The sequence below is a fragment of the Squalius cephalus genome (genome assembly GCF_949319135.1).
Source record: "Squalius cephalus genome assembly, chromosome: 10".
Lineage (NCBI taxonomy): Eukaryota > Metazoa > Chordata > Actinopteri > Cypriniformes > Leuciscidae > Squalius > Squalius cephalus.
The window spans coordinates 11,681,620-11,704,910 of NC_137131.1; the positions used below are offsets into that span (position 1 = coordinate 11,681,620).

General features: G+C 36.7%; 1 protein-coding gene across 2 annotated transcripts in view; it reads left to right on the forward strand.

The window, feature by feature from the left end:
* gabrg3 (gamma-aminobutyric acid type A receptor subunit gamma3) overlaps positions 1 to 23,291 on the forward strand; it is a 119,451-nt gene that overhangs the window by 10,320 nt on the left and 85,840 nt on the right. Inside the window, exons 3-4 of one of the 2 annotated variants that reach the window (XM_079882811.1) lie at positions 11,192 to 11,245; positions 22,316 to 22,383. In XM_079882811.1, the coding sequence (XP_079738937.1) occupies positions 11,192 to 11,245; positions 22,316 to 22,383 (122 nt within the window). The remainder of the gene's footprint in view (positions 1 to 11,191; positions 11,246 to 22,315; positions 22,384 to 23,291) is intronic. The other variant, XM_079882812.1, reaches the window with a different exon arrangement.

Genomic DNA, 23,291 nt, shown 5'->3' on the forward strand with positions numbered 1-23,291 from the left:
GATAAAGTTTACATTGCATGATCAACTCGTTAGCCGTGACATCTGCTAGCGTGTTGTTGCTGTTGATGATATTCACATTGCAATCTGGAATTGCTATGCATGCTGCTGCTGCTGTACAAAAGTACTAAAAACTGCTGTATGCTACGTTGAAATATGTGAATACAAAAGTGAATGCTTATTTCACTTTAACAAGTTCACATGCCAGCAATGCTTCGTCACTGTATCCTCACTGCAACTACATTGTCTGCTTGCTGTTGCTGCTGCATAAATGCAACATTGCATATTCGCTAGCTGCTAATATCCTTAGTAGTTCACTCTAACCATTAAAACAGGACTGTTAACGTGTCACATGATTTTAAACCTAAGGAATTAATAAGGCAGACCACACAATAATGCATAGTGATATAGCATAAGACTGTTCACTTATCTTAGATGTTGAAATTCTGAAATTGATTTCTGAAAGCACGCTGCAAACTATATTTGTATAGTATTTGAAGGTTGAGCAGTGAGCTCATTGGCTACTGATACAGCAGGAACCAATCAGCTGTACCCTACAGAGAATGATGCGATTGCAAGCAGATTGAGTTAAGGACCAATCGTCCTGCGCCATGCCGCCATCAAGAGTTTCATGACAGAAGTGTTAGAATGATTTTTGAAGGACCATGTGACACTGAAGACTGGAGTAATGGCTACTATATAACTGTTTTACTGTGTTTTTGGTCAGTTACATGCAGCCCCAAAAGCTTTACTAAATCTTACCAAACCCAAACCCACATTTTTTATATTAATATTTTAAGGACAGTCCAGAAACATGTTGAGTAAAAGTTTGTAATACTTCAGTTTTACACTGAAATACCTAACATTAAAAAACATTTTAACCCACATAGTGTATCACCAGGACCCTTCTGATTCCAAGCTCTATTCACTAGCATATGCAGGACATGGCTTAATGTGCTGCCATTAACTTTGTTCAGTCTTTTACTGTATTCCCTATCTCTTTGACTCTGTATCTTCAGTGTATATGTTTATTTAATGAGCTGTGTTCCACCGAAACTCATTCATCTCTCTGCACATCCTGTTCTAGGGTCTGTGGAAGTGACGATAAACACTAAATGCATACGGTATGATATAACTGTGACAAATTGGAATCATCAAAATGGTTTAGAATCGCACAAAATTGTTATTTGAGGTTGAATGTTCCTACTGACCCAAGAGAGCTTGTATATGAAATTGCTATTTTCCCAGGAAGAAATGAATGATGTTGCAGGCTACCTTAATATTCAAAAACAGAACAAATGCAAAGAAATGATTTTGACATTTTTCATCTCACTGGAGGGCATCTTAGTCTTTAAGAGTAGAAAAGGAGCTTCCTTTGAGACATTTCTGAACAATATCCGTAGTATGTGCAGCTGCCGGCAAGGACAGAAACATAAGCAACCTTTCAATAATTCAACTTCTCATCAAGGTCTTATTTGCTTACTTCATGCTCAAAATGAACATAGCTGAGGGAGTTGAATTATTAACAATTTATAAATTATAAATTAAGTCTTTAGATATTTGGAGAAACAGAACAAGGCTTTCCATCACAATAAAATGGGTTGTTCTTTACTTTAGACCTTAAACTGGGTAGCCTAGAGTGCAGTTAAGTTCAAGTTCAAGTTCAAGTTCACTTTATTTATATAGCACATTTACAATGGCCACTAGGCTGACCAAAGTGCTTTACAGAACAACCAGATAAATAATAAGAAAATAATACCTGCATAACAACACATAAAACACAAATTAAAGCAGCAAGCTAAGACCAACCTTAAAACCGGAGTAGCAAAACAGTATCAGACTCGAATATAAAATAGTAAAACAGAAGTGGCAAAACAGAATCAGACTCAAATATGGAATGGAAAGACAGGAGTGGCAAATAGTATGAGACTCAAATATAAAATAGTCAAACAGAAGTGGCAAAGCAGTATCAGACTCAAATATAGAATGGAAAAACAGGAGTGGCAAAACAGTATCAGACTCAAATATAAAATAGTAAAACCAACGTAAGAATAGAGATCAATATGCTAAAGAAAACAGGTAGGTTTTTAACAGAGACTTGAAGACAGACAGAGTAGGGGCCGTTCTAATCTCTACAGGCCGGGTGTTCCAGAGTCGTGGCCCTGCCACCGCAAATGCACGCTCCCCTTTACGCTTGAGTCTAACGCGAGGGACTACCAGCAGAGCCTGGTCGTAGGATCTTAGGCTTCTGGACGGAGTGTAAGGATGAGCAAGTTCAGAGAGATAGGCAGGAGCTAAGTTATGTAGAGATTTAAAGAAAAGAGTTGAATTTTAAAATCTATTCTCTGTCGAACTGCCAGCCATTGTAGAGATTTGAGAGTCGGAGAGATGTGGTCATATTTGCGACACTTATGAATAAGTCTGGCCGCAGCATTTTGGACTAACTGAAGACGAACAATTTGAGAACTTGATATAAAGTACCGCAATATAAGGAATTGCAGTAATCTAGCCGAGACGTTATAAATGCATGAACAGCCATTTCCGGAGTTTTCGGAGTGAGAAAACCTTTGATTTTAGACAGTAGATGAAGTTGGTAGAAACTGGAACTGATTACGGATGAAATGTGTTTGTCAAATTTTACACCTACAGAACCAAATAGAACACATAAGCTCCGCATAGAAAAGCCGATAGACTCTCTAAATCAGGGCTTATACACTGAGAATTTTCATTTGGGGCCGAAAACAATGACCTCAGTCTTGTCTTCATTTAGAAAGAGGAAATTTTGGGCTAGCCATGCTTTAACCTCCTCTAAGCAAAGCAGAAGAGAATTTATCGCTACGAGGTTGTTTAGTTAAAGGGATAGTTCAGCCACAAATGAAAATTCTGTCATCATTTACTCACCCTCATGTTGTTACAAACCTACTGTATATTCATTTCTTTATTCTGCAAAACACGAAAGAAGATATCTTTAAAAAAGTAACACTCAAAAAGGACATTTGCAGCTTGTTTAATTTGCTTAATTTAAAATGAGCTAAATCAACACAATGTAGCATTTTATCAGTATAACTTACACCTTAATTTCATCAAGTTCAATACACTTAAATTTGTAAAAAGTTTACTTAATCCTTTCGTGAACTACGTGAAAAATATTTGTTGACGTAACTTTTTAAATTTCGGTATCCTAACATGCTTTGCCTTTTTGGGAGAGTACATTTTAAAATCAAGTGTTATTTAATGTGTTTTTGAGTAAAAGGAAAGACTTAGAGATTTTCGAGATTTTGAAAAATGTGGTGAAGAGTGGAGCTTATATTTAGACTGTGAATCGCTAAATGAGGTGAACATTGGTGGAACTAATGCTTGTTTGTTACATATAATACAAATTAAGTCATATTTACAATGCTAACATGTGCATTTGTTGGTATATAATGACACTATGCTTAATAAAATAGTTTAAGTTGGACTAACATGAAATGTATTAAATAAAACTGAGTTTCACAAACTGAATCGTATTGAGTTAAAACTACTATATTATATTCATTTGACCTAATCCAATTTAATTTAATTAGAGAACATTTTTTACAAGAAATTTCATATTAAGTTTTTATTTATTTATTTATTTTTATCAGTGCCATGTTCACATGAAGATACTTCACAAAACTGACTAGAGCTTTGATAACTAAGCTAATTTTTAATTACTACAACACTAATTTCTCACTAAATGACATCGAAGACATTGGTTAAAATTACGTTTACACGCCATCTTTATTTTTTTATCTTAACTGTCACAGAATGCATTGCACAGGATTGTGGGACATCAAAGACAGCGAAAGATACATATGCTGCCGATAAAAAATCGAGACAGGAAGTGAAGCTAACATTGGATTCGGACATGCCTTGATGTCCTAACTTGGAATGCATCCTCCGAATGCAGCATTTTTAAGCTTTTGGATGCAGTCGATGACAAAAATAAAAAAATTCGGCTGCACTATACCTTAATGCTATGGTCTGTGGACATTCCTCACGTCAATAAATTCCCCTCATTAATACTAATTATTTTCAAGACCCTCCTAGTTAAAGCCTTACCAGTGGTGATTGTTCTGGAATTAGCTGCTAGTCTTTATTAATCCCTATTAATAAAGGTCAGTGAGCCCAGCTGTCTGAGTGCTTCTCCGTTTTCCTCTGGCCCCTCAGCAGGACGACAGTCTGATCCCAGCCATTTCCACAGGCCTGTTACCTCCTTGTCATGCCACCTGCCTCATATGTCTCTTTCCCTCTTAGCGTCAGTGACATCTTCCAGGTCTCGACTTGGATATCTGCCCCTGCTCATTGAATATTTCAAAATCCCTTGACATTTCGTCCTGTAATGAGCCTATACGCGTCTTGTGGAAGGAGGGCGGGAGCCAAGGAGAGTCAGGCTCAGCTTCATTAATCCTAACCCTTTTGGCTTGAAGCGAAAAAGTATCAGCCAGACACGCTTCTGCTGCTCATTCACCTGGACTAGACCCCATTTATTTAGTGTAGTGATGCTGAAATCCCTCATAATCCAGCAAGTGTGCAAGAAGTCTGACGCTCCTGATTAGGTAGAAAAGGTGAGCATGAAGGAACGCTTAACACCTTTCTGCCAGGATGTAAGTCTTAAAGATCACCCTCCTCCACAGGATCATGAGTACTTATCACAGGTTATCACGGCTTCAGATACAGAGTGACGCCGGAGATAAGTTACTGTGAAATGCTGTAAGTTTATTTCTTCAGCTCTGTTAAATCAGAAGAGCATTCATCTCTGTATATTTCAGATAAGTCTTCTAGTTTTCTTTGACAATGAGAATTGTGCACATAAAATAGATCAAAAGGCATGTTTTTGTAACCAGGGTTCCCACAGAATATCAGAGAATTCCATGCCTGGAAGAGTATGTGTATATACACTACAGGTCACAAGTTTGGGGTCGGTAAGATTTTTTTCGATGTTTTTGAAAGACTGCATTGTGAAAGGCTGCATTTATTTTATCAATACAGTAAAACAGTAATATTGTGAAATATAAACATCATTACTCCAGTCTTCAGTGTCACATGATCCTTCAGAACTCATTCTAACATGCTGATTTAGGGTTCAAGAAACATTTCTTATTATTTTCAATGTTTAAAACATTATTTGTGGGAACCATGATGCACTTTTTCATGATACATTTTTTTGTAACAATATGAAAGGCATTACTGTCGTACTGTTTACTTTCGATCAATTTAATTTATCCTTGCAGAATAAAAGTATTAACTTTGTTTAAAAAAAAACTTTATCTTACTGGCCCCAAACTTTTGAACCATTGTGTACATAATAGAATTTAATCAAAACAAGAGATGTATGCTTTACTGTAAGGTTCCAATAAGTAACATTAGTTAATATGTTAACTAAAATTAACTATAAATTATCAAATCATTTGTTAGCACAGTATTTATTAATGTCAGGATTCCTATGTTTCGTATGTTTCCATCACCCTGTTTTTATGCGTGAAGTCTCGCATCAGAAAGGAGTCATGGAAACGGCATATTTCAGGGGAAAAAATCCTTTAATTCGCAAAGAAGTTTTTACAGTCGTTTGAGTTAATGTGAATAATGGGAGATTGAAACGCATTTGCCGAATAAATTCTGACTTTAACATTAAACCCACGTGATTAATTGGCTGTTTCCGCTGATGGTGCTTTATTTACTGTTGGTTATAGGTTACCAATACCATCATCATCCACTCAAACAACTTGATGAAAACAGACCTGATTCGCATTTGTTTTTTTGCTAACTTTGAAAAGATTCGCTTCACGTTTGAAAGGAAACCCAGCTATTGTGTTTTTCCCCTGTTTCCCTCTGACCCAGTTTCCCAGTGTGTCTGATTAGTAATCCCGTTCACCTGTTGTCTCGTTAATTTACTCATTAGTCCCAGTGTGTTTAAGCCGTGTTCTGAATCTGATCATTTCTTTGTCCTGTCTACGTTAATATTGAGGTGTGTTATCTGTTTCCCTGAATTTTTCCTGTATCGTGATATTTTGTATTGAAGACTGTTCCAGAGATTTCATATGTCAAGTACTGTTATCATATACCAAGTACAACATCATTCACCTATTGCTGTGTTCTTAATGCCAGCAATCATACAAGCTCTCTTCCAAGCCTCTTAATTTCTTTCCATGGAAATAATACAATAACTTGCCTTGACAAGGACACTATTCATTTGATCTGCACTAGTAAGGCAAAACTCTGCCTGTGGCCACAAGCTTTGTTTTGTGTGCCGTCTCTGTCAGCGTATGTCACATAATTGACTAGGGTGTAATTCCAGGACTCCTCTCCTGTCTGTCCCTGTCACTTTTCTCTCTCTCTCTCTCTCTCTCTCTCTCTCTCTCTCTCTCTCTCTCTCTCTCTCTCTCTCTCTCTCTCTCTCTCTCTCTCTCTCTCTCTCTCTCTCTCTCTCTCTCTCTCTCTCTCTCTCTCTCTCTCTCTCTCTCTCTCTCTCTCTCTCTCTCTCGTATAAAATAAAAAGACACATGGATGAGAATAAAATGTTAAATGTGATGTAGGAAGATGCAGGAGAGAATTAGAGACAGCTTGGACATAGTTGTTCTGGCCCTCATTTATGAAACATGACAAAACATATTTATGAGTAACTGGTTTGCATTGGAGCATAATTAATGTTCACATGGCTTTAAAGTTTGAGCACATTTTTATGCACCCGTATAATCTTGTTTGTTTAGATAATATTCACGAATATAGACGAACAATGTGAATGGAAAATTTGAAATGCAAAATTTTATGAACATTCTACAGCAATATGCATATTAGAATGTGTCTTCAACTACTGGCCTTAAAAGACACTCTTCACACTATGAATGTATATTATGTGATGAAAATCACATTTGAAATTTTTATTTTTATTTTTTAATAAAATAGCTATTTTTCATGCTAAGGCACTTTTTAAAAAACCCTGGGACATGCAAGTGACCATAATTGAAGAAATACTCATTAATTTATAAAATTTGTTATAATAAATGCAAATATGCATATTAATATTACTGCACTAATGACACTGTAGAAATGTACTGTAATTTGTTATGTTTATGCATTATGCATGGCCTAATGTGTGATTGTACAGAATTGATGACCAATAAACAACTGGCCTTTTCAATTAAGGATAGATGAATTGCAGGGAAAACATTGTGTGAATTATGTGCTGAGGATTACAAACTGGGGTTGATGGGCTAGAAGGAATAGAAATGTGTGTTAGTAAATGTGAAAGAAGCACTTTATTAATACCATTTATTCAGTGCCAATTTACACATATGGGGGAATGTTTCATAAATGAGGCACGTTATGAAAGCTGAAGACAGGCGTGTGAAAGGAAAGGCGGATGAGACATGACAGGAGAGGGAGAAAGAGATGATAAAGAGGTCACTTGCCCACCGGTCATATCAGCCTTGTTTATCATGCCCTCCCCATCTTCCCGGATGTCTCCTGTGCGTCTGAGTGTTTGACATTGATATGGTTCAACTTCACTGTGACATAAACTCCTCCTTTGACTGGTCATTACCCTGCTACAGATCCGCTGCACTAACCCCCCCGAGGGAGGTTTACATGCCCCCACACGCCAGCCTTTCCGGAGGCATCATCTGCTTCGCTGAGGTTCTGGCGATGACCACATCATCTGATTAAGATCTGTTGATTCTCTTTCCCTGCAATTTCTTCTCTTGCACCAGCATTCTCTCTGTGGCCATGGCATGCAGGGGTGGACAGATGGTGGACAATATACTTGCTCTGGATATGTTTTGAAATGTAAAAATGGAAGGGATTTTTTTATTTTATTTTTCTAGGCTGTAACAATCAACTTGATTTTTATTAAATGACTTTAACAGCAGTTTTGCATACAGATTATCGTGACCAAAAGAGCTCACGATAACGATATATTGCGATATATATAGAAATCTTAAAAAATTTTAATTAAATAATGCTAGCAGTTAAATTCATCTTTACTTTGATTATTTTTATTTATTTATTTTGAATCACACCATCACATACAATAGAACAATTACACTTAATGACAACCAGTTTAAAATAACTTCTGTGGACTGACTTATCACAGAAATATGCATAAATTATATTATTTTATAGTATTCTATACAGTGATAAAGGCTTTGTCAGTTGACATTGCATTATACATTGTCCTTAAGAAAATAACTGAGATGGCTTGAAGAACACAGATAAACCATATACTGTTGCAGTAGTTCTCTTTGTTTAATTAGTCACAATGTCTTTATCTGCATTTTATTCATCTACAGCTGGATGTCCATGTTAGCCCTCAATGGGACATTTTCATGAATAATTGATGCAAAGAAATTGCATTTAAAATACAATAATAATGTTCAACCAATATATATGGTGGAGGTGAAGTGGAGGCATCAGCACATGTTAGGTCACATGCTGTCAAGGCTCCATTTTGAGTTTATTTTAGACTAGAAAATGCATATCAATTAAATTTTTTAAATACCTACAATAAACATCTTATTGTTCTCCATTTTGACTTATATTATTTATTTACATTTACATTGATTTATTATTTGATGGTCATAACTTGCTTATTATTACTGGCTGTTATGGAAACAAATTTTGTGATCAAGTATGTTGGTGAATTTTTTTATTTTGTTAAATTGTTTCAATATGTGACCCTGGATCACAAAACCAGTCACAAGTAGCACGGGTATATTTGTGGCAATAGCCAACAATACATTGTATGGGTCAAAATTATAGATTTTTCTTTTATGCCAAAAATCATTAGGATATTAAGTAAAGATCATGTTCCATGAAGATATTAGTAAATTTCCTACCATAAATATATAAAACATTTATTTTTGTGAGTGAATGCAGCACATTCGCGAAACTTTAAAGGCGATTTTTTCAATGTTACGATTTTTTTGCACCCTCAGATTCCAGATTTTCAAATAGTTGTATCTCGGCCAAATATTGTCCTATCCTAACAAACAATACATCAATGGAAAACTTATTTATTCAGCTTTCAGATGATGTATAAATCTCAATTTTTAAAAATTGACCCATGTGACTGGTTTTGTGGTCCAGGGTCACATATATATGCACCATATACTGTATTATTTTCTTGTTTAAAATGTATCATCATTGAATCTTTCTAGATTGTGTATTGAGTTCATTTTGTGTAAAATTTTGTTCACAAAAATGTATTTTTTTGGTTGTTAACATACCCCAGTTTGGTTGACCATGTGATCCATGCAATCGTGTCACTTCTTACGATGGCTCCTGGACTAAGCATTACGCTTGTTTGACTTCATGCGGTGCTGCCCAGACTGATCGGCAGCTGACTTGAAGCAGTGCATGCCGGTTAGAAATTTTGTCTGACCTACACTGTGACGTATGGCATCAAAGTACCGTGAGAGTGATTCGAGAGCAGACTAATGACTCAGCCGGCGCCGCTTCTCAAGACCAGCTGCACAAGCTCTGATGACGACACAGTTGTTCCACGATTGGCCGGATTCACCGCATGACAACGATCACGTGTGTTTCGTGTTTATTCTGACAACTACATTTCCACTAATGCTCCAAAAAATCTGTATTTTTATAAGAGTAAAAGCACTTTTCATGTAGTCGCGATGTTCTATTGTGTCATGTTTATTAAAAACTGATTTAAAAAAACATGGACCCAACTTTAATGGTATTTAAATCGTATAGGCTTATGTTGAACTTTATTCTTTTTTTTTTTCCTGAACTTTATTCTTGTACAAACAGATGCTGTATCAAGCTGTACATAAAATATTGAATGAAAACGTCTCTGAAACGTCTGTGTATTTGACAAATATTGCATTTAATTCATTTATAGCCAAACACCACACACTACGGGAAGCAGAAAGTGTCTAACTTCATGTCTCCATTTTCAGTTCCTCTCTGACCGCAAGCGGCAACTCTCGCCGATTGGTTACATCCAGCCAAAGTCGAACACACCAAATGTCAACTTGGCATTGAGAAAGGTCACATGTGACCGAAACGTTTACCATTAAAACTGTTTTTATCTTGCAATTTTTGTCCTTTTCTTCATTGATAGAGTGTCCCATTGCCATTTCCTTTGGAGTTTTTAGATGCACCTCATATGAACAGTTTTTAATGCGCGGTGAGTTTTTGGCTATTTTTCAGTGCTTGGCCAATATGACAGCAGAGATATTGTGTTGCTGTACAAATTGAAGTATTTAAGTTATAATCTGTAAAAACAGCATGGAGTGGTGTGTGGATTATGTCATCGGACTTGTGTGTGTGTTTTTTTTAACACAAATGCAAGCTGGCCTCAAAGACATCTGTTTGGCTGATGATGCATTCACAGAGTTCACAATCACCCATAGCAAGAAAATCTGGACGATTAATGCATTCAGTGTCTTTTTTTTTTTCATTGCCAACTTCACACTACACAGAGAACTGGTGTGTCGTTATAAATAATACAGCAGTTTGTGGTATTATTGGGATGTAAAATTCGACAGCATTTTGGTACAAATACTACTATAATCCATTAGAAGCCTCGAGGTGCTATTGGTTTACTGGAATTTAAAGCTCATATGAAAATGGAGAGTAAACACCAGCTTTGCTTTGTTGCAGAACTGTGCTGAAATTTGGATCGCATACTGTGAGAACATTATGAATACACCTACGCCAAACAGGAGGAGATGAAAGGTGTTGGCCAATGATTCTCTGTTGTTGACTCATAAACACCACTATAATGTGAAAGATCTTTCCGGTAAGAAATGCACTTTAAAGAGCATGCAGTACTTTTTATTTCAGCTTTGCAATTTAGAACAATTTGCTGTTATTTTGCAGTTTTGACAGGCATTTCATTGGAAATGTTAGTCTACAATGATTCCAAAGGTATTTTTATAGCCCCAAAAGCAATGTAGAAGCCCGGCAACAGGGAGCGGTGTTGTTTTGGCTGACAGGTCACAGACAGAAAGCTTCTTAGTTTGAAAATGACTTCTGTGTGAGCAGTACATACATCTACACTATTAACAAAAGACAATTTTAGCTTTTTTGGCTGCAAAATTTTGCTAATGTGCACTTTAAAGGCCTCGATATACTTCAAGCAAACAACGAACTGGAGTGACGTAATTTTGATTAAAATCATGCTAAAATTAATTTTTTTTGGAGATTCTTTCAGGAGTTTTGAAAAACACCTTCGATCTATCATTGGTCAGTACCAGTTTTGTAGTAGGTAGGTGTGCTTTGACATGGAAATCATCTTCGGTTTATTTCTTATGGTCAGTCCGTCATGGTCAGACGTCCGTGAGTAAAAACATGAACACACTGAAGTTGTAATTCTATTTGAAAGAGTCACTGACACCATTTTTTCATGATTAATACTGTAAAGCTGCTTGCTTTAAATCAATATATTCCACAAAGCGGTATATAAAACATGAGACGCAAGTCAAGTCACCTTTATTTATATAGTGCTTTATACTAAACATATTGTTTCAAAGCATTGATGCAAACAGAATTTAATTCTGCTGTAAAGCAGCTCTAAATAGACAATCGTAAACAGTAATTATTCAGTTGAAATTAGTTTAGTGTTGACTCAGTTTGGTTCTATAACTGTGTTAAGTAATCAATTTTGCAATGAGTTCAATTAATCTATAAAGAAGAAGGATAAACATAGACCAGCTCTGAAGAAAACAGTGATGTCATAATCCAGCTCAGTTCAGTTCTCATCCAATAGTGTCAGTGCATTCAAGTCAATAATATTGCAGAATATTACCGAATATTATAGCTGAATTGCAGAGCTGGTGAATACATATGCATGTCGCCATGATCAGATGCTTTTTTAACTGCTAATTTCTCACCGCTGTTGTGTTTATTTTGTTATTGAGGAAAAAAAAGTGCGCAACACACATCTAAACGGCACTCGCAGTTTAGGCGCTAGCCAAAGAAGTGTTTAAAAGCTATTGCAACGACTTGGAAAAAGACTAAGAATATTTTCCAGCAAATGTTTCAAGAGGGACATTCGCCTTGCCCCAAGCCACAGTGCTGATTGGTGAGCGCTCAATCACCCCTGCTGTTATTTCACTAGAGGTTAATGAATAAGAGCACAGACATTTTCCTGAGGGCAACACACACTTCTCTAATGGAACTAAACAACTACACCAAACTTCACAGCGGTGTAAGTTACAAGTCATATCTCCTACTACCCAATTCTTGTGACGGTCCGACCCTCCCTCAGCTCCTCCCACACAGAACCCTGTGAATAGCATTAAAAATGTATCACTTTCTAACACAACCAGGCTCTCAGAGCTTCTGCGGTCTTAATATAAGCTCCGACAGGCGGTGGATATTTGCAGGCAGCTGATTGGGATGGAATTTGAATTGCAGCGTCTCAGGAGGCATTGCATTTTTGGAGCCGAGATGGTACACTCTCGATTTGCCTGAGCAATCTTTCATTAGGGTTTGGACGTAAGTGAAGACGAATGTTAGCCTTCTAGAATCCCTCCTGTCCACTTTTCATTTTGACTGCTGATGAATGGATGTTCACATGGCTTCAGAGAGAATAAATACAAGCCGTTCATATTCGTAAGCAAAGCACAACACAGCAGTATTTTAAAGGAGGAAAAGTATTTGGGGGATATCTATTAAAATTTAATGTGCAAAATGGAATGGAAAAGCTGTCTTGTTCTTTTATTAGATCTTGCTTTGTGTGACTTTGATAAAGTCTAGACATGAAGTAACAGCACTAGCGTCAGCCCTTTGGAAGCAGCTGCTGAGATGCCTTTAGTTTTCACTCTAAATCGTTACTTTCTGTCAGTCTAACCACAGAAGATGAGTTAATTATGCTGTTGCCTGTTAGCAGGTGAAGTTCCAGAATCCAGACTAAAGATGCAGTCTTGCTTTTTAGTCTGGAGCAAGAAAAAATGAGCTTTGGTTGACCTTTTGATTCTGGCTAGATATACTGTAATATGTATTCAATGTATGTATGTGTAGGCCTATGTTATGATTATGAAATTTGGGAGGAATTGTCATACAGATTTCATACAAATTGCAGTTTAATTACAGTGGGAGCTTTATCATAAGCCATATCATAAAGTAAAATGCATTTTTTAATTGACCAAACTATGGACAAGTTTTCTTGCGTGCGTCCGTTTTTAACGCGTCTTGACTGTCGTACAGTCTGGCATTTATGACAACTGAGATCTTACAGTGTGACATGACTTGCAGAGTGGATCGTGTTTGTACAGTCTGACAAGCAACAATCGTAAGGGCTATAATAAATCGCACAGTGTGCACCCAGCTTAACTCTCATTAGAGTATTAGTAGACTATAGACTGTTAGGTTAGGTGTTAGGGTTCAGGGGCTGGTTGCACCAGCTGTGCGTAAGTTACAACTTAGCCTAGTTTTGACGTAAATGGACACTAAGTTACAACTTATGCACCACAAAATATTTTTGCATTCCACCATTAAACTCTACAACACTGCGCATTAAACAGCGCAACACTCTGTGCATTGGTCCGTGTTGTGCATGTCCAATAAAATCATATTAAATAGTAATAGTAATAGTAAAGTCATAATAAATAAATGTAATTTCTTATGTTTTTTTTTTTTCCAGTATTTATTTATTGATCCTTATTACTTTAGTTTCAAAAACAGTTTCTGAATGTTATTTAACCTACATAATACGTTTTTTCATGAAAGTGGTGTTGTATTTAATGGAAACTTATTTTTACAGTTATTACGTGAGGCAAAAGAAGTTAGAATAAAGGATAAACTGAAATTCACAGCATTTTTACACAACTTCTGCTCACATATTTGAAGGCTGCTTTTGGAATATTGAGGGTAAACGTCATATTATGTGACTATACATTACTTTACGGAGAACTTACAACCACCTACTAGTTTCGTTCTGCCTTCAGAACAAATGGTGCAACCGAATAAAGTACAGAGTTAGTTACAAACTAGCTAGTAGTTACTAAGCCTCTATTGTGGACTTTTTGTTCCAATTTAAGAAAGAACTTACATGCGACTGGTGCACCCCTACCCAGGTTAGTATACTACAAGTTACTTATATTTAGTAGAATGTCTGTTGTGGGACCAAAAAAATGAAGTGTTAGCAGATATAAAACAGGCAGCCTACTAATACTCTAATGAGAGTTAGTGGCTAACTATAAGTTACTTATAGTTAGTAGAATAGTGTTACTTACCATTATTATTTAGTTATTTATTCATTTACAAGAGCAATTCACAATGCATGTATGCGGTTGTCAAAATGATACCATGCACACAAAATAGATCCCCTTTAGGGCTTTATGAACAGATTGCACAAGGGTAGATATCAATAAGCGCAACTGTGTTCTTGTTTATACTTCTGTATGAGCATGGCATGAACCAATGCAGAAGGTGTTTATACTTCATACATTCTTCCGGAGCTCCTTTGAATGTGTTTTAACTGTGTAGTGCAGGTTGTTGCACTCCAGTTCATCTGGAGTGTTATACTTACATAATGTACCACTGCACAAGAAAAAAAGAAAAATACAAAGGGCATTTCATGGCATTTCTGTTCACTTAAAATTCCATTTGGATGGTAACGTGATTAAAATTTTAAGTGCACAATCATTTCAAATCATTTGTATCCTGCATGTATTCATCGGGGTTTAGGAAATCTCAAGCATTGCAACAAGTTCAACTAAAAGATTTCCATCTTTCTTTAATTAGCTGCTGGAAATATTATTAATAAATGTAAGTACATTTCATACTGAATAGTATTGTCAGAAAATAGATTGATCCAATAAAAAATGTATAACTTTAGTCAATGTTTGTATGAGCTCATTCTTTTGAGCTTATTAAAGAGATGAATCAGTTATATGCAAGGGACAATTTGTGTACCGTTAGCCAAGTTTTATCAGTAAAGTGTAAAATTTACTTTTTTTTCTTTTTTGACTGTCTAGCCAAGCAAGACCCTTTGAAATGGTTTGGGAAAGTAACAGATAACTTTCTCCTGGCATTATAGACCTACTTGGTTGCCACATACAGTATCATATTGGTTTCTTGTGAACTTCCTTTTATGTTCACATAGATAGCTGTACATGTAGATAGTGGACATATAGTGAGCTCATTAGGTTTTGTGACAGACTTTTCATCAAATGTTATTTACCTCTAAATGGTTGAATCATTAGCTGGTTCATGGTTTCTGTGTTTAGAGAGTTTTAATGGCTGTTTATGGGGAGGTGGATGTCATCATTAATATTCCTGCTCTCGGTCTGTTGCGGGTGATTTAATTAGTGTGTCTATGGTGATTCTGGGCAGAGAGCTTGCATGTTAATGCTCTCATCGATGGACACACACAGCTCTGGGAGGGAACATAATGGTGCAGGGGCTAAATGTGGCCATGCAGGGTTGATTGCTGCTAATTTGTTTCTCCTCTATGATTATGGCTGGGCTGACAGAAACTGTAAGACACAACACAATGTCCGGCCACAACATGGTCACTTTACAAACAGGATATACGCTGATCACTTCCTTCGCTTTTTGTGGCGACTCTTGAGAGATAGGCAACGTGTCCATGAATTTCTCAGCTATTATGAGTTCTGTCTCATCTAACCTATCAACATGCCCAGTGGAATTTACATCTTAGCAACCTAGCATCCATGACATTAGAGGGTTGTAAATTTATAAGAGTGTGCATTCTGCTATGCCACTGTCGATACATGTTAGCTAGATAACAATAGGACTCAAGCCATTAGAGTCTCAAAGGACTGTTTGTCAAAGCACATGCACTTTATTACAGTGATGTTGAAGAGAAAGGATATCCCTCAGCGGCATGATGGGATATAAATGCATGATGCATCCTTTTGTCTGCATGTGACAAAAATCGTGTTGTTAGACTACAAAACTTTCTGCACTGATTTGATTTGCCAAGACATAAGACCTGTGTTGGACTGGATTGCATAATGATTTTTGTGCAATTTACAGCGCGAGCGTGAATGGCTGGTTGTAGCAAGGGAGAGCTAATAAATTTAAATGATTGCTCTTTAAATGTTGGGCGGAAGCTGAGCGTGAAATCCCACCGATGCATTGTTCATGACGTGGTTCGATAATTTGGAGGCATGGAGGAAGATGCAGGGAGGCCCAAAGTGCACCTGCAGGAATACAGATGAATGAGAGGTAGAGCACAAGACTGTCACAGGGTTCAGAGCAGATTTTAGCTTAAGCTAATATTCCTCTATCTTCTTTCAATCTTTTCTAAACTTTTCAAACCATTCCAGGATCATCATACACCTATACTTATTTCAATATCTTAAGGCTTTATACATATGTGACCCGTGCTGGCAAAAGGAATGCGCACGGGATAATTTCGAGCTTCAGGCAAAACAAGTGAAAAATGTTGATTTTGAGGTTTTCACAAAAATGAGTTCATTAAGCCCTTGTCTAGGTATCTCAATGCTCCAAATAGCAATTAAACATCTAAAAGTATCTTTATTTGAACATTTTCTGAGAGGAGTTCCTTTCCTTTGTCCCTGAAAAATTATCTTACTCATGCTGACTGACAGATCCCACGCGTTTGTGCAGTGTGCATTGCACAAAGACGCCTCCGACAGTGCGCGATCCCGATATACACACATATACAGAATTAGAGTATTTCCAAATATCTTGGCGAGTATTCACGCAAACACTATCTGTTATGTCTTATGTGAACGTTTGGTTAACTTTTGGGAAAAACATCTGATGTGTAACATTATTTTAGATCCGTGCTGTACAGTAGGTATAGGCTGGTATCATGGGAAAAAAAAGTTGAATATATATATTTTTCCTATAGATGAATTTCTCAGGATTTTAAGGTATTTTGTTTTGGAACCTTCAGAAAACTCGAACTTTGCTGACTCTGTTGACTTGAAACAGGTGCAGCTCAGTAAATTTTTGTCTGCTTCAATCAAATCATACATCATTTTGAAGGTGTTTTTTAATTGAGAATGAAAATAACAATAAGTCATTTTTGAAAATTTGCTCTTTGCGACTTATTTTGTCAGCACGGGTCTTTTAAAAAGTCCACTCGTTGTTTGTAATTCGCTTTGTCTTCCAATGCATATAAATGTTTTACACAGGGTACTTTTTGCCACACCTGCCAATTGAACATTTACTGGTCATAAATTTTGTTTTACCGGCCATCAAACTGATGCTGATGCTACTGATACTTTACACGTTTTATTTGTCGACTATTTACGTTCTCTTAAAGGTGATCTAAGTCACTTTTTTATCTTAACCGAACAGCTTCGGAGTCATTGGAATGGTTATATGACTGTTTTCGGGTTGAATGGTGGTCTTCTCTCACCCCCCGAGCGCCTGTGAGACGAAAAACCACCCTTGTAACTTTGGGCTCAGCGTCAGGAAGTATCGTGTGATATCAGGTCTCGCGCTGTAACGAATTGCTTTACGGCACTGCACACATACACTATCTAAACATTTATATGCTAGCCTTCTGTGTATCATACATACCTCAGTGGACATGGCTCGGTGCGTTCGCCGGCTTCTTTGAAAACAAATGCACATGACCAGCAGGAGTAGATGGGAGGGGGGAGAATCACCAACGAGTTTTGACGACAGTGTTGTCAAATATCTATTCCGAAGCTGTAGGGGGAGCTCTATAGAGAAACCCGCGAGCAAAAAGCTAAAACAGCGAAGAAATTGGCAAAGCTGCATAGTGCTGCTTTAAGACATAAGCTACTATGTTTACTAGGATACTTATTGTGAATTTGTTCTTTGAAGTGCAAGAAGACGTGAAAGAGAGCTCAATTTCTGTGACGATGCAGCTCTGGCTTATCAACTGTTCTGAGCATCGTTCACGTTCATGTTCGCACAACGTTGCATTGCTAGAATTCATAAAAATATTACTGGCCAACTGGCAATTGACACCATTCCATATACGCGACTGCACCAACTCAGATTTTTACTCCCATTTTGCGCTTGGCGAGTGTTAGTTTTAGGCCCTGGTTTAACCACTTGTATAGACTTTGTCTTAACCATTTATTTGAAGATAGTTTTTAGAGTCTGAAAATGTTGCTTTTGCTTTCTTCATGCACCATAAACACCTTTATTTTATCACATGCATATTTTATATAACTCTTCTACAAAATTGATCTGATCTTCAATCTTGGACTCAAGGGCTCATATTTATTTAAATTAATTGTAAAAAAAAAAAAAATAATTCAGCTAGGCACACAGATACCTTATTTTATTTATTCATTTTGAATACACATACCAAACTGCCATAATATATTATTTCTATATTTTTTATTTCTATGGTTTTTCTATCATTCTCTCCTATGTTATAAGAATTTTTTTCCAGTATCTGCCAAATATGTCCATGTTCATTTGTAAATTATGAGGTCGCCTATGAGGTCTTCAGGAGTTTGCTTATGAGATTTTTGGTAGTTATTTGTGTAGACTGGGTACAGATGACTTTTAAAAGTGAAATGGCAAGCTATTAAGAACATTATTGATAATCCTTATTTTCAATAAACATACTGGTCATAGCATACATTTCTATTTATGTGTGGACAAAGTGTATGCGCTGGCGGATTCACTAAAATACTGTTCTGGATCTGGGCTACATTTCTCAAAAGCATCGTAAGCCTAAGTAGATTGTAGAACCATTGGCACGATTGGTCTCTAAGATCAACTTGGCTCACAGTGCTTTTGTGAAATGGCTTGTTGCTGCACAAGTTAAGCATCTGTTTTCTACTCTGATTTCCTTCTAACTTGTCTTTTTGCAAGTATTATGCCTCCAAATAGTCATTTATACATTTATTTTTCCTAGTTTGCCCCTTTTTTCCTTGTCTTATCTTCTTTTGGCTATAGGTCTGCACATCGGTATGTGTAGAGCAATTAAAGGGGTGGTTCAGGATTTTGGACATCGGACCTCATTTCCAAGTTAGCCTGTGTGTTATTTATCAGTGGAGACAGTTTTCAACATTTTTCATCCAGTCCTTCCAGTTGCATAGTTCGCTGGTGCTAGGCTAGCGCCATTAAAAACAGTTTTACGCACTCCACAGTACACCAAAATCAAATAAATCATAACGCCAGACTATCGATGTAAATGTCTGTTGAGAGAATAATGTTAGAAATAAAACTACTCTTGCATTTCAATGATGGTTTACATTTACAGGAACTAGTTTCTCAGCAGCGGCGGAATTTTTCTTTGCTCCGGTTAGTAGTACTGCGCCGAAAAGTAAACAAAGAACAGAAGCGCACTACAGTCAGGATGTCTAGCTAGCTAGTAGTAGTCTCGGTTGCCTAGGTAACTTAATATCACTCCGCCGCTGCTCTAGACTGTGCTAATAAATACAGGGAACAAAGTATAACTATTGCAATGCGATGAAAGGGTAGTTTGATTTCTAACATTATTCTCTCAACATTTATTGAGAGAATAATGACATTTACATCGATAGTCTGGCATTATAATTTATTTGCTTTTGGTGTACTGTGGAGTGGGTAAAACTGTTTTAATGGCAGGCTAGCAGTTACCGTTGACTTGCGCTAGCCTAGCACCGGCGAACTATGCAACTGGGAGGACTGGATGAAAAATGTTGAAAACTGTCTCCACTGATAAATAACACACAGGCTAACTTGGAAATGAGGTCCGATGTCCAAAATCCTGAACCACCCCTTTAATTAGTTAGTGTGACATTTGATGCAGGTGCTTGTCCTTATCCGAACTCCAATGAGTGGACATCCTCTGTCGGAGACAGACCCATGATCCCACCCCACAGCTGCCAGACGATTACCATGCAAGAGTTTACATGGAATAACCATGCTTCCTCCCCGACTTAAGTAAGGTGTGAGGAAGAGTAAAGACATGTGGATGGTGAGGCTCAGGCATAATGACATTGGCAGACAGCAGGGGGAGATTTATAAAGCCTATATGGAAAAGCATCCTAACATTCTGTGTCCAGATCCAAACACTAAGCTCATTAGCTTTATTGCACATTATCATTGCACAGCAACAATATCTGTCTAATTTGTATCATTGCTGTAAATTGAAAGCAATTACAAACTGTAAATGTAATTTTCCAGCTGTGAAATAGGACATTGGATGATGAACTGTGACTTACGTGAGTAATGAAATATTCATGGTACTTAGCTGTTATTTCCCATATCGCATTCAAAGTTGACAGCGATGTGTAGTTCTTTATAATTAATCAAACATATCCAATAAAAGTTTAAAACAGGTATGAAGTACTGCCTGTGCCTAATAAATGCTTAATGTTTATAGCAGTGCAGAATGTACTGTACTAAGCCAGGGACATGGTCTTGGTTTCAAATCAACGCATTCAATGTACTGTATAGTCTAGTCAAATGAAGAAAACAACAGATTAAATGAGCATTTCAGCTAAATATATATTTTTTAATCTGTTAAGGATATTTATGCAAGAATGCCTAAGCTGCTTTTATACATAATAGAAGTGAATGATGACTATTGCTGAACGTTTCAAGCAAGATTTTTAAGATGTAGGACCTTGATTAGGCAGGGATGACGTGATCAGAACTATGATAAACAGTGCAAAAAGGGGTGCAAGAGGCCCAAGTCAACACTTTAGTATATACAATCTAAGATCTGCCATTGTGGCACCAGCAAGTCTGAAGCTAATTAACTAACTTCTGCACCGCTGCTAATATTAAACGGTTGGAAGATAATGATCCCAACTAGAGGAAGAACTCCTACGATAATGTCAACTTTTGACCGTTGATTTTTTTGGTATTTAAACAAAAATGCCTTGTGTTATGTGTAAATTCAGTTTTGCTATCACAAGAATAAATTACATTAAAAAATATACTTAAATAGAAAAGAGTTATTTTAAATTCTAATATTTCTGCTTCATTTTCTGTATTTTTGATCAAATAAATGCAACCTTGGTAAACATAAGAGACAATATAAAAACAGCAGGTTACATTATATCTGATCTTCGAATGAATGAATGAATGATATTTAGTAAGTTGCATGGCTAACATTTGGTAGAATTGAAGTCTCATTTAGAGGATGTGTTCAACTGCATGTGATTAATTGCATACATCACCCACTATAAACCTTGAAGTCCACACACAATTTAAGTGTATCCTCTTCATAAACTAGGGCCCTAATGTGGTACTGTCTGCATTACTTCTAGACAGCATGTACGATATCAAGGTAACTGACACTGTTAATTCTTGCACAGATGGGAATCTTTATTTTGATGCACACTCAGTGAAGAAGGCATTTAGAAAATGTGAGGGAAGATTGAAAATGTCATGCTCATATTTAAGTGTAAGCACACCTGAGGGGGTTGTGCCCATTCGACCGCTGTTGGACTGACAGAAGTGGTCAGAGGTTGGCTAAGGCAACACGAAAAAATACTTTTCTCCATTGCGGTTGTTATATTCTTTAAAGATTATGACATTTGATTTAATTTCAAATTAAAGCAACCTACTTTTTCTCCCCAAATCTACTTGTGATGCCTAATGCATTTAATCCGCATAGTTTTATGATTTTCTATTTATATTATTATTTAAATCAAATTTATTTGATTTATTTATTAAATATACCTCTAGATTACAAAACATTGTGGTGGCTCTCAGTACAAATGTTTCCGGGCCGTGAAAATAAAAAATCGTGATTGTGACAAATGCAAATCGTGACCAATTTAGATGTTTCACAGAGTTTAGATTTGTAAACATTACCATGGCTGACACTATATGCTGCTATCAGAATGATATGATGTACTTGACTCACTGTCTTTTTGTCATTTTGTTGTTTTTGTGAAGAATGAACATCTCTTCATCTCTTCGGCTCCAGAAAATGCTTTCCTAATGGAGGGTTGTCAGACCTAAGCTTTCACTCATTATGAAATTCTCACAGTTCCTTTCCTTTGCTCCCCCCCCCCCCCCTCCCTCATCTCTCAGAAGTGACGAGTGCTTTTCAGCCACGCTTAATGTCAATCAAGCTAATGTTTAAAACTGTAGATTATTGTGATAAACTGCTCAAAGAGGAAATCCTTTAAAAGAGATTTCAAATGGATTCAGAGAGAGAAGATTATGCAGTGTGACGTCATCACAAAGTTTATGACCTCTTGGTGCACAGACAGTTCATTTGTTAAAAGTTACTTTCACACAGGATGCATAAACAGCTGGAGAGTAAAACAAATCCTAATATTAGTAAAAAAAAAAAAAACACTTTTCTTCATTGAAACATTTTTGTTTTGTGGCAATGAGTCTCATGTCATCTTACTTTATTTCTCTCTCTCTGTCTGTCTCTCTCTCTCTCTCTCTGCAGTTAAACCGACAGTCATTGATGTTGATATCTTCGTAAATAGTATTGGACCTGTGTCATCAATAAATATGGTGAGTGAATGCATGTCCATAAAGATGTTCTGTTTTGGTCATTATAAAGGTCGTTTTAATCAATTTAAAGGGATAGTTCACTCCAAAAAATTTAATTCTGTCATTATTTGGATGTACAGTAGTACATATGAAAGCGCTATATAAATGTCTCATTGATTTATTCATTGTTCACTCACCCTCAAGTCATTCTGAACCTGTCTATATTACATTAGATTAATTATATTATATTATTTTTCTGTCAAACACAAACAACATTTTTAAAGAATCTGCAGCTATTTTCCATAAAACAGCATGAATAATGAGAGAATTTTCATTTTGGTGTGAACTTTTATTCCTTTAGTGTCTCCATTTCTCTATTTCTCAGTCACTCTCACATTCTCTCTTTCACACCTTCAGCAGTTACAGTTCAGTCCCATAGGTGACACATGGCTGTATAGGTTTGAGTTGAAAGCAGGGCCACTAGCTTTCCCTCTGAGATGTGAGTCCAATGCTTAAGCTTCATCTCCCCTGAGGAATGGAAAAGCTTCAGGGGAAAGACAGAGGAAGAAAAAGTTTGAGATTGAAAGACAATATAAAGACTTACACTGAGGCATAGGAAGCTGCAGAGGAAAAGGATATATTTTTTTGCATAGTAGTTGCCACTTGATATAATAGTTCATCATAAAAATGTATCGACTGGATCTACTGTTATAAAAAATTAAATAAAGCAGCCGGTTGTTCCATATTTATGTGCGCTTCGATGGATATCATATGTAAATCTGGACGACTGTGACAGATCTCTTCACATGGATGGTAAATTCCTCTGGAGTTCAATTCTGTCTTTGGCTCCCAATACATCAGATTCATCCTTGAAAATCTGAGTGTGTATTCACTTCCAATTATTATAGTTCAGGGCTCAGAGAGAATGG